The 12,090-nt window shown below is 36.6% G+C and overlaps 1 protein-coding gene across 2 annotated transcripts in view; it reads left to right on the top strand.

The window, feature by feature from the left end:
• The window catches only part of Ccdc81 (coiled-coil domain containing 81), a 52,826-nt gene that overhangs the window by 24,062 nt on the left and 16,674 nt on the right, over positions 1-12,090 (top strand). For both annotated transcript variants that reach the window (XR_782112.2, XM_010633729.2), the window contains exons 8-11: positions 6,028-6,121; positions 6,540-6,686; positions 7,785-7,889; positions 10,894-11,066. Coding sequence is in view for 1 of the 2 variants with exons in the window: in XM_010633729.2 (XP_010632031.1) it covers positions 6,028-6,121; positions 6,540-6,686; positions 7,785-7,889; positions 10,894-11,066 (519 nt within the window). In the remaining variant the exon portion in view is untranslated. The remainder of the gene's footprint in view (positions 1-6,027; positions 6,122-6,539; positions 6,687-7,784; positions 7,890-10,893; positions 11,067-12,090) is intronic.

The raw sequence follows: 12,090 nt of genomic DNA on the forward strand, positions 1-12,090 counted from the left end.
AGCTAAATCCCCGGCCCTTCTTTGTATTCTTGTAATTGTTTCATGTGTTCTTGGAGAGACTATATACTTTTCATTGAATCTAAATTTTTGTATACAGTGTTTAAATACTAACAAAACCTTAATTAACAGCACATGACAATTACTTTTTTTTTTTAGTTCCTTTTTCATTACGATAGCTCTTCCTTTTTATCACCTAGGAGATTTTGCTTTAAATTCTGCTCTAATGAACAATGAAACTTGTAGTTAGTACTTACTTGGAATATCCTTTTATGTAATTATTTTTGTGTATGTGTGTTTTATTCTTTTTGTGTCTCTTACAAACAACTTATACTTAGGTGTTTTTGTTTCAATCTAGACTTTTTTCTTAAGTTTTAAATTTTTGTGTTTTCCATTAAAAAGTATTTTTAAAAGTTGTAGTAAAAAGAATAGAACATTAAATTTACCATCTTTGTGAAATTAATAGGACACATGTGTAAATACTGTATAGTTTCTCTGGTGTGATAAACTAAAAGTGTAATTAAGGATCAAAATGTATAATTGATAATGTATAATAGGAAGAAAAGGTCTAAAGGTGTAGGGGAAATGGGAGGGTAGGGGAAAGGTTGGAAGGGAAAAGAAAAAATAAGAGAAAAGGAAAAAAATAGAAACAAAGTCTTTGTAAATAGGGAGGGGGAGGGGTGAAAGGAGGGCAGGGAAATGGGGAAAAAATAAGAACCAAGATTCATCATATAAAGGTACAAGGTCCCAATGATGAATATAACTAACTGTATTGTATACCTGAAATGTACCAATAAAAATATATTTAAAAATTTACCACCTTGCTATTTTTGAGTGTACAATTTCAGTAGTGTTATGCATATTCACATTGTTGTGTCACCGATCTCCAAAACTCTGTTGTTTTGCAAAACAGACACTTGGTACACATTAAACACTTAATCCCCTTTCCTCTCTTCTCCCAGTCCTTGGCAACTGTCTTTCTATTTTTGAATAGAAAAATATACTTTTAAATATTTTAATTTTATTGGTACAATTTAGATACATAATGATCATATTTATCATAGTGAATTGGTATCTGTGCATGGTGTTCCTTGATTTCTCTTTTTTCCCCATCCCCCTCCCCTCCCTTCTACCCCTTTCTCTCCTTCTTTATTTCTTTATTTATTTTTGGTACCGGGGATTGAGCTTGGGTCCTTGTGCTTGCAAGGCAGGCCACCGAACCGCTGAGCTAAATCCCTGGCCCTCTCCTTATTTATAAAAGTCACATTTCCATTTTTCCTTTTTTTCTTTTTATTTTTACTTCCTTACTTTCCCCACTCCCCTCTCTAGTTCATTCTTCCTTTTGAACAGTTTTCTCTTATTTCACATTATGCATCAGACATTTTGGTCCCTATTTACACTCTCATTTCTTACACCGGAGTGACAATGTTATATTTATATGCACGTCCTATTTATTTCACTTAAGAGTATAGCTTCAAGGTATACTCATTTAGCTGTATGTCTCAAGTTTATCCTTCTTTATGACTGAGTAGTACTCCATTCTATTCCATAGAAAAACCACGTCGTTTTTATCCATTCATTGACTGATAGGCATTTGGGTTGTTTTTAAGATTTTAGCTATTACTGACGCTGTTGTTCTAAACATGGGTACACATGTATTGCTGTTGTATGATGCTTTTAATTCTTTTGGGAAGATACCCAGAAGGGGAATAGCTGAGGTAAATGGGACTTTTAATTCTAGCTTTTTCAGAAATCTCCACAGCCACAGTGGTTATCCCAGCCTGCACTCCCACTAACAGTGGAGAAGGGTTTTTTCCCCCAAAAAATCCCTGCTAGCATTTGTTGTTGATTTCTTGCTAACAGCCATTATTTTTGGAATGAGATGGTATCTTGGTGTTGTTTTAATTTGCATCTTTTATGACCAGTGATGTTGAACCTTTTTTCATTATTTATTTGCTATTTGTATTTCTTCATCTGAGAAGTATGTATTAATTTCAAATGCCCACTTTTGGATTGGGTTTTTGAATTTGAGGGGTCTGATTTCTTTCCTACTCTCTTTGTTTTGTTTTTTGTTTGGTTTGGTTTTTTTGAGACAGGGTCTCACTATGTAGTTGAGATTCATCTGAAACTCACTATGTAGGCCAGGCTGGTCTCGAGCTCACAGCGATCCTCCTGCCTCAGCCTTCTGAGTGCTGGGATTATAGGCATGTGCTGCCAGGCCCGGTGTCTTTCCCATTCTTTGTATGTTCTAGATATTAGTCTTTGTCTGAAGGATTACTGGCTAAAATTTCTTCCCACTCTGGATTTTCTCTTCACCCTGTTGGTAATTTCTTTTGGGGTACAAAAGCTTTGTAATAGGATGAGATCCCAGTTGTTAATTCTTTGTATTATTTCCTGTGAAGTCTGGGTTTTGTTTGTGAGATCTCTACCCATCTCTATGTTGTCAGTTCTACCTCTTCCCTCTCCCAGAAGATTTAGTGTTATGTTTCAATATTTAGATCTTTGATCCATTTTGATTTTAGTATAGTGCATAGTGAGAGACATGGGTCTAGCTTTACTCTTCAACATGTAGAAAGCAAGTTTTTCCAGCACTACTTACTAAAGAGGTTATCCTTCTTCCAGTGAATGTGTTTGACCCTTTTGTCAAAGATCACGTGGCTGAGTATTTTGGCGGTTGTTTCAGTATCTCTAGTCTGTTCCATTGATCCTTAGGTCTGTTTTTTGTCAATTTAGACTTTAACTTTCAATTCTAATTACTGGTACACCTTTCTTTAACATCATATTTGATATTTTATATTTACTATACATCTAACTTATTTTCCCCCTTTGTCTGTTTTCTGTTGGTTTGATCAAATTTCTTTACTATGCATTGAATTTCCTTCAAACTTTGCCATTCCATATCTGTATCAGGTATAATTGATACATTGAGTGAATATTTAATTTTTAAAAATCTACAGTAAAAGGTGCATTGCTATCAATCCTCCTTCAAATTGCACCCCCCCCAACATGGAGCATACTTTTCCCATTCAAAACATCCTCATTTTTACTTTGAGGAAAAGCTAGAAGTTGCACACTGCCAGATCAGGTGAATAAGATGGATGAAAACACATTGTAAGGTTTTTACAAACCTGCCTTTCTGTTGGATGGCATTTGGCAGAAGCATTCAGTTTTTGTTTGTTTGTTTGTTTTTCTTGCCAGGCAGGTGCAATGCCACTGAGATACATTCCCTCCACATTCACAGTATTTTGCGCTTTGCAGAAACACTCAGGAAGGAGGACTTCCAGAACTGCTTCAGAAATTGGCAAGACTGGAGGGCTAAGTGTGTTTGAAGTGAAGGGAAATATTTTGAGGGGGAATTAATGGCAATGTGTCTTTTACTGTACATTAAAAAAATTTAAACATCACAGTATATTTCAATAATACCTTATATTTTTGTTGCTAAATCTTTGTTCCAATTTTCTTTTAAGTAAATCTTTTTAAAAGTTTTACAGCCAATGATTATTTAGATTTGCCAACACAGTTTACAAATTTCTTTGCTCACCATTGTTTCTTTCTTTTTTTTTTTTTTTTTTTTTTTTTTTTTTTGGTACTGGGGATTGAACTCAGGTCCTTGCGCTTACAAGGCAGGCCACCGAACTGCTGAGCTAAACCCCAGCCCTGCACCATTGTTTCTTATATTTCTGCCCTTCTTCCTTCTAACATGAGTCCTTGTAATGGTTCTTTTGACAGGGTTCTCTGTCTTTTTCATATCCTTAGTCTTTGTATTGTTTAAAAAAGATTCTTATTAGTTGTCGCTCTTCGAACGCTGATTTTTGGTTCATATTTCCCCTCTGCACTGTGATAACATTGCTCTATTTTCTTCCAGCGGTTGTCCTGATGAAGAAATCTGACTCAGTCCAGTTATCATTATCTCTTATAGCTTTTATGAGTCTGTCTTATTTCTGGCTGTTCTGCACTTTATTTTTGTAGGAATCTTGACTTTCTGGAAAATTCTTCTCCATGCCATTCTAGAATAGTGGTTGTTGCCCTTTTCTTTGAGTGTAGGAATTTCAGGCATACATCACCACCCTTATTTTTTAACTTTAAAAAATATTTTCTTTTATCTCTGTGCTCCCTTTTAGGTGATATTCTGAATTCTCTTTTCAGATAAATTAATACTAGCATTAGGTAGACCAATCTACTATTTATTTTCTTTATTGAATTTTAAAGAGTATTGTTATCTCTTTTATATTAGTTGGATGCTCTCACCAATTCCTCTATTATTTCTGAGCATTTTGAATGTATTTGTTTAGTATTCTTTTTCTCCCTTTTTTTGCTTCATTATTTCCTCGGGCATGAGTTACCTCATTTGTTGGATTTGCTGACAGAAGTACTTTTGCGGCTCTGGAGTAGTTTATTTTTTTAAATTGAGTTTATTGGTACATTTTAGGTATACAGTTACATTCATCATTGGGATCTTGTACCTTTACATGACAGGTCTTGGTTCTCGTTTTTTTCCCTCATCCCTGATCTCTCTTCACCCTCTCCTCCCCTCCCTGTTTACAAACACTTTATTTCCATTTTTTCATTTTCTCATATTTTTTTCTTTCCCATTATTATCTTTCCCCTACCCTTCCCACTTTCCCTACATCTTTAGCCCTTTTCTTCCTATTTCACATTGTCAATTATCTCATTAGGATCTTGTGTACTATTACAGTTTTTCACACCAGAGAAACTATTCGGTATGCTCTGGAGTAGTTTAAGTGCTTGACAATTTGGCTTTGAGAATTCATTTTGTGTAGACTTTTTTACGCTATATGCCTCTCTGTTATGTGGTTGTTCTGACATTCAGATTGTATAGCTACAAACCCTGGGTAAATATTTATATCAATACTTAAAGACCTTGGGAAATGCTAGAAACTACACCCATATCTCCTGTAAATCAGATATTGGTTTCTGATAAGGAGCTGTGGCTTGTGTGATGCAGAGACTGAAACTGTGTTTCACTGGGAGACTGGTAGGAAGCATACTCCCTGTTGGTGGCCTGCAGAAAAAACAAAAGCACTTGTCTGTAGTCAGAAAATCCTGTGAATTCTATCTTCAACACATATCCAGAAAGTAGCCACTTCTTTTCACCTCTACTGGTACCACCTTGGTTCAAGCCACTCTCTTTTTGAGTTACTGGAACAGTCTCTGAATGGTTTTCTTACTACTGCCATTGTCCTTGTTCATTTTGTTCTCACACTGAAGCTGAAGTAACCCTGTGTGTGTGAGATGCGCCCATCCACTGCTCCAAACCCTCCATCTGCTGCCCATTCTCCCTTAGGATGAAAGTGAAAGGTCTCACTGTAGCCTGGAGATCATCCTGCCTGCTGTCTTTCTTCTCTCCTACAGCTTGCCTCTAGCTGTTCTCCCTCCCTCCAGCCACACTGAACACAGGCGCATTCTCTCCTCCAGGATTAGCCACTCTGCTGTCCTGGAATGTCTTTTCTATAGGTTATCTACATCGCTTCTCTCTTACTTCATTAACACATTATTCAAATGTTATCTTTGATTTATGATTTAATACCGAATTTCCCCAGCATTGCATGGCATTCGTCATCATGGAACAGCCTTTACAATTTACTCTTATTCCTGATGTCCATGCCTATCCACATTAGAATGCCATTTCCATGAGGACAGGGGTTTTGCGTGTAGGGGTGGGGTTGGGGGTGTTCTTTGTACTGCATTTACTAGAATGGTAGACATGGTGAGCACACAGTAAATTTTTGAAGAATGAATAAATTTTATTTCCATTTTGCAAAACTGGTAACAGACTTTGCAAAAATTACACATCTTCTGGATTGTGAGTCACTTTGTAAGCAACAAAGCTGGGATTCAAACCCAGCTTGATTTGATAATAAAGTACAAGTTCTTAATCTTAATATGGACAGATGTTCTGTAGAAAGCCACTCAAATATTTTATCTTATGTTTATATTTGCTTCTAGAATTAGTATTGCTCTAGTGACTACTTATATTAAAAGTTAATTAATGTTTCATTGCTTTTACAGATTATCACCTCCAGGTTATCTGAATAATGACAATGAAATGAAGCCCAGAACATCTCTAGCTCTTGCTTGCCATGATCATAGTAAGGCAGGACAGGTACAGTGTCTTCAAATAATGCCCAGTCAGAATTTTCCTTTGACTTCTGTTTCTCAGAAAGAATTCTGGAAATCTCTCTTTATTACTTGTAGTGTTTGGGAAAGGGTCAAGTATTCCAGACCCCAACTTGGGACTATGACAAATGTATTTATGAGTTAAGATCTACTAATTAATTGAAATAGGATTGCGAGATCCCTTCTAATTTTCATTTTTGCTGTTTTCCATCCTGACTGAGAGTTCAGTGAATCCTTTTGATTATTTGTGAGGGCCATTCTGTAAATCTTATCTTGCTAACTATCACAATATATATTTTCTATCAAGTATAGACACACCTTGTTTTTGGAGAACTTGTGAAGAGAATATGAAGGCTAAAGAGTAAAATGTAAAAATTAATTTGTCCTGAAATTTGGGATTGTAGGAAATGTGCTATGTATGTTTGCAACGAGCACAACGAAATTTCCCATTGTACTACAGCAAGGAGAAGAGGAGGATAGAGATAGAAGATGAGCAAGTTCTACAGCAGTATCAAATATTGAAGGATCAAGAGGCTTACATCAAGCAACAGGTAGTCCAAAGCCTCAATTAAACAGTGTTTAGTATGGGGAAGAAGAATATGATTATCAAAATCTACTTTAAAATGTTCCATCATGTTGGGACACTCCTGTAATTCCAGCACTCGAGAGACTGAGGTAGGAGAATCACTGTGAGTTCAGGGCCAGTCTGAACTACACAGTGAGACTCTGTCTCAAACAAACAACACAAAATATTCAATCATATGCCTGCATTATCTAATTATTTATATACTTCTTTACTGAAACTTAGGTTGTGTCCACATTTTCACTAATAATAACTCACATTAGAATAAATATCCACATGGTTCAATATTTGCTCATATCACTGATTAATTTATTCCCCAAAGACTGAATTTTAAAGGTGGAAATGCTAGATTTACATTAATTTTTTTTTTTGTTTCTGATAAAATACTAATTTGGTCAAAGCTTTTACCTTTCAAAGTAATGGCCTGTCTCAAGCAAGAAGACAGAATGGCATCTTTATGTTTACTCTATCCAGATTTCTGTGATCTCCAATAATTGACTCTACTGCTCTTCTATGCATTTATAATTAAATCTTCCACTCCTTTTAAAAATACTTTTTTTCCTCTTAAATTCTTTTATTGGTACATTTTAGGTATACAAGCTGGGCGTGGTGGCACACACCTGTAATCCCAGCACTTGGGAGGCTGAGGCAGGAGGATCGCTGTGAGTTTGAGACCAGCCTGGGCTCCATAGTGAGATCCAGGTCAGTCTCAACTACATAGTGAGACTGTCTCAAAAAAACAAAAAAAATTTTTTTAGATATGCAATACATTTATATTCATCATTGGGAACTTGTACCTTTACATGATGTTTCTTGGTTCTTAATATTTTCCCCATTCCCCTGCCCTTCCTTGAACCTCTTCCACTCCTTTTTAAGATCATTGCTTTAAGTCCAAGAAAAGGAAATAAAAAACCCTCCCCTAAACTACTTACATCTATGAAGACATCAAAAGACTGCCTCCAAATAGGTTTCTATCTTAGTTGCATTAAGGTAATATTATAAAATTAAAAGTTTAAAGACTATGTTTAAGTTTGTTGTTAAATTTTTAAAAATTGTTTTGTAACAGATGAAGACTTTGGCAACTAGAGAACAGAATCAGAAAAATGCTGCCTATAATCTTGGAGTTACTGAAGCTATAAGAAATCACAAGCATGAGAAACCAGAATTTTATGTAAGAGTCCCTTTTAAAACTTGTTGCTAACAGCTGCCCCATCTTTGAGTCTTTGGAGCCACCCCATTTATGTGCTTTTAAAGGTTTAAAGGTGTGTTCCAGATTTTAAGTGGCAGAGTGGAGAAGTGGGTTGTGTAAAGATGAAGCTTTCTTCTAGGGCAGGTGCTGCCCAGTGCTTGCCTATACACTGCCCAGAGTCACAGACAGCTCCCATTAGTCTCCGTAGCTCTTGTTCATTATAATCATTCTCAACCAGTAAGGTGGTGGAGGGCAGAATACTAAAGTCCAGCCCTAGGAGCTGAAGAGAGAAACAGCAGCATTTCTGTCACCTGTGAGCATGATAGAACTTCAGACTCTAGGGTCCTTCCCAAAGTTCCAAAAGGGTGAGTCACATTTAAGTAAGGTCCCCAAATGATTTGAATGTGCATCAAATTTTGAGAAGCTCAGCTTCAGATGGAGGTGAACCAAGTGCTTCACTGATTGATTACATGGTTTCAATCATGGTCTAATTTTTTTCTTCCAAAATTATCTTCATATACCACTACCTAGGTAGTCTGACTCCCTACACATACATCAATAAAATATATTTTCTACATCATCAAACATTTATTAACTCCTCTTCACTAGCCTGTGCTGGCAGCCAGGAATACAAGTTGCCTCTTCTAAAGAGATCTCAGTCTAGTTAGGGAGAGAAACCTTACAGAAACAAGAGTGTGAGACACTAACAACTATGATACATCTTTGAAGAGGAACTGTGTGAGCAAAGAGGAGAGTCACTTAATCCAGTCAAGAAATTTAGGAAGACTTCTTAGCATACAAGAGTTAGGTAAATCCAGGTATGGTGGCACACACCTGTAATCACAGCATTTTGGGAAGCTGAGGTAGGAGGATGACAAGTTTGAATTCAGCCTTGGCAACTTCGTGAGAGCCAGTCTCAAAATTAAAAAAATTTAAAAAAGGCTAGAGATGTAACTCAGTACAAAGGACCTGGGTTAATTCTCTAGTAACACACACACACAAACACACAAGTTAAGAAGTGTGAGGAGGACAGGAAGAGCAGTCTAGGCAGGGATAGCAAGGAGGAAGGGAGAAAACATAGGGCTTTTGACATGTAGCTTACACTAAGCTCCAGACTATATATATTTAAAAAATTAATTTTATTGGTACATTTTAGGTATACAATATATGTCATTCATTCATCATTGGAAATTTGTACCTTTACATAATATATCTTGTTTCTTATTTTTAGCTTCCTATTATATTATTGCCATCTACTTTGAAGCTCCTCTTTGATATAGCCTATAGACATTTTTTTTTTGAGACAGGGTTTTGCTTTGTAGTTCAGGCTGGCTTGAACTCACAATGTAGCCCAGGCTGGCTTTGAACTTGCACTGACCCTCCTGCCTCAGTCTCCCGAGTGCTAGGATTACAGGTGTGCACCACCATGCATGGCCCTAGACATTTTAAACTTTAAAAGATAAAAAATAGAGTTTTTTTATTCCCTTCCAAGCCTGTTCTTCTTTGTCTTCCTTTGTTAGTAAGTGGCAGTATCTTCCAACCAGTTGCACAGAACTCATATCTTAGAGTGATCTCAGGTTCCTCTCCCTCTGTCCCTCACATCCAAGCACTTCCGAGTCCAGTTCACTTCACCTCCCAACCCAATATCTATTCAGATCTCTTCATCTTCAGTGTTACCATCCTAGACCAAGGCATGAAGCTCAACTTTTGCAATATTCCCTAGTTAGACTCACTGCTTGCGCTCTGGTTCTCCTACAGTCTACTCTCTACATGGCAAAGTGAACTTGAAATATTCTTAACCAAAACCCACAGCTCCCTTGTTTAACTCCTATAAAAGCATATCACTGAATTTCAATTAAATTCAAACTCTTGGCTTTACCCTAATAGACTAACCCTACTTGAATGCCCCTGCCTTTCTCTTCAAGCTCATCAACTTCTCCTTGCTCACTGTGCCTCAGCCCCATAGTCTCTTTTCTGTTCACTGAACATGCCTAGCTTATTTCCATCTAGCATCTTTGCACTTGCTGCTCCTCCTTTATGGAACTCAGGACTGCCTGGTTTGCACAGCAGAGGTGATTTAGTCCTCTACATGGTAAGCTTTCCCTAATAACTGGCCAATTTAGTCCTCCTTACACCCAGTCACTTGCTGTGACAAGGGCTTCATACCAGTTATCACTACCTTAAATGATCTTATATATTGTGTACTTGTTCATTGTCTGTCTCCTGTTCCAGAATGCAAATTAAATGAGAATGAGGATCTCTGATCTTGATCACTGCTGCATTGCTGGATCACTGTCTCCCAGGCCCACTATAGATATTCAATTCCTTTGCTTTTGCCTCCTTTTGTGTTCTTCTTCACATTTTTGCATGCTCTCAGAACTTCTTTTGTCCATCTGGAAGTTGTAAGTATCACTCAGGACTTACTCCATTCAATCTTATTTTAGGGAATCTTTCTCTCAGAAATGGGTTAGCTCAGCTTCGTCCTTGAACGTGCTTATATTATTCTTTGGGTTAGCTCAACTCCGGCTCATCCATGTACTAAGGGCTAGGCAAATATTAGAAATTAAGAGATACTTTCTGATGATTTTAGTCTTCTAATTTATTAACCCTTCAGTGCATAGTGTTCCTTTTTTTGGAATGCCCATAACAATGGAACATAATAAAATTTTTTCCAAGTTCTTGTTCCTTGGAATTTTCTGCATTAACATATATGAATTTCATGTGAAAATTTAAAAAATTGTGGCACATGCCTGTAATCTCAGCACTTGGAGGCAGGAAGATAGCTGCAAGTTTGAGGCCAGCCTGAACTACAAACAGAGACCCTGTCTCAAAAAACCCGAAAACAACAACAAAAAGAAAGAAATAATTATAGTCCCTTAAAATAAAAAAATTAAAGTATTTTAAAAAATTGCAATCTTTGGCACAAATGGATTAATTTACTTTTTGACATTCTATAACAAAATAAATTGCCTCTCTTTTATTCTAGAAATCTTTCCTATTCTATAAACGGCCACTTAGTTCTGAGATTAATGCTCTTAGGCAAGAAGAATATTCCCAAAGCCTCCTCAAACAAATGGATAACAGACGGGAAAAAGAAATAACGCAAAGACAAAACAGAGAGTTGATGGACCGCCTAGAACAAGTACAGCTCACAGAGGAGTGAGTCCAGCCAGACATGTTCTGAAGAATGGTTTCATGATTTTTGTGTGGTTAATTTCTATGTAAGGTTGAATCAGTAATGATAGCTTCATTAACATCACTGTAACCAAATGAAGAAACCGACCCAATTAGCAGCCAGTACCACAGAGTAACTTTTCATTACAAAAATGAAAAAGCCATTATTATAAGTAGAGTAATGGGGGCCAGGGATGTAGTTCAGCACACTGTACCTGCCTGGTAAGCACAAGGTCCTGAGTTCAATTCCTGGTACCAGAATAATGATTGCTAAGCTATAATTATCATAATTATAGTGTCATTTTATATTGTTTTGCTATCTCCAATACTGGTACATGGTGGAGGGGAACTTGTTTTGAGAAGGCATCATGTCCAGCTATTAGGTGCTAAGGCAACCTCATGGCAAAACTGAAGTTTTATTACAAGTACATAAAGTGTCCTATGGAACCTGAGAGCAGAAATGTAAAGGGAACCCAGGAAAGACTAGAACGAAGGACTAAAAAACCCAGGTAGATTGGCATTTCCTCGATTTTACCTAGTACTCCTTAGTTGACATTATCCCATTACTTGAAGAATGTTAGTCTCAACTCCAAATTTTCAAGAGAGAAAATCTTAACTGGTTTTGATTGGATTTTCTGAGGCTTTGGATAGGGTCAGGGCCATGGAGTTCATATAAGCCTATAGAGGGCCCATATTTCTACTACTGAAGTCAGGAGAGCAGTTGTGGAGGCTACCATAGTGCAGAAGAGATTTCTAAGACAAACAATAAGCTAGTTTTTGTGATCATAAAAGTGTATTTCTATAAAATGTATACATTCAATTATTCTCACTTAATAGGTCCTTTGGGTTTCCTAGAAGTTGCACACAATGAATCATCATTTATAACAAGATAGATTATTTTTCCTAAAAAAACTCTTGATATATGTTTATAAGATGAAGTTATGTCTTGCTTTCTTTTTTTTTTTTTATTGAGTTTATTGGTACATTTAGGGATACAGTACAGTTACAT

The sequence above is a fragment of the Fukomys damarensis genome, unplaced genomic scaffold, assembly GCF_012274545.1.
Source record: "Fukomys damarensis isolate Sample0158 unplaced genomic scaffold, DMR_v1.0_HiC HiC_scaffold_16, whole genome shotgun sequence".
Lineage (NCBI taxonomy): Eukaryota > Metazoa > Chordata > Mammalia > Rodentia > Bathyergidae > Fukomys > Fukomys damarensis.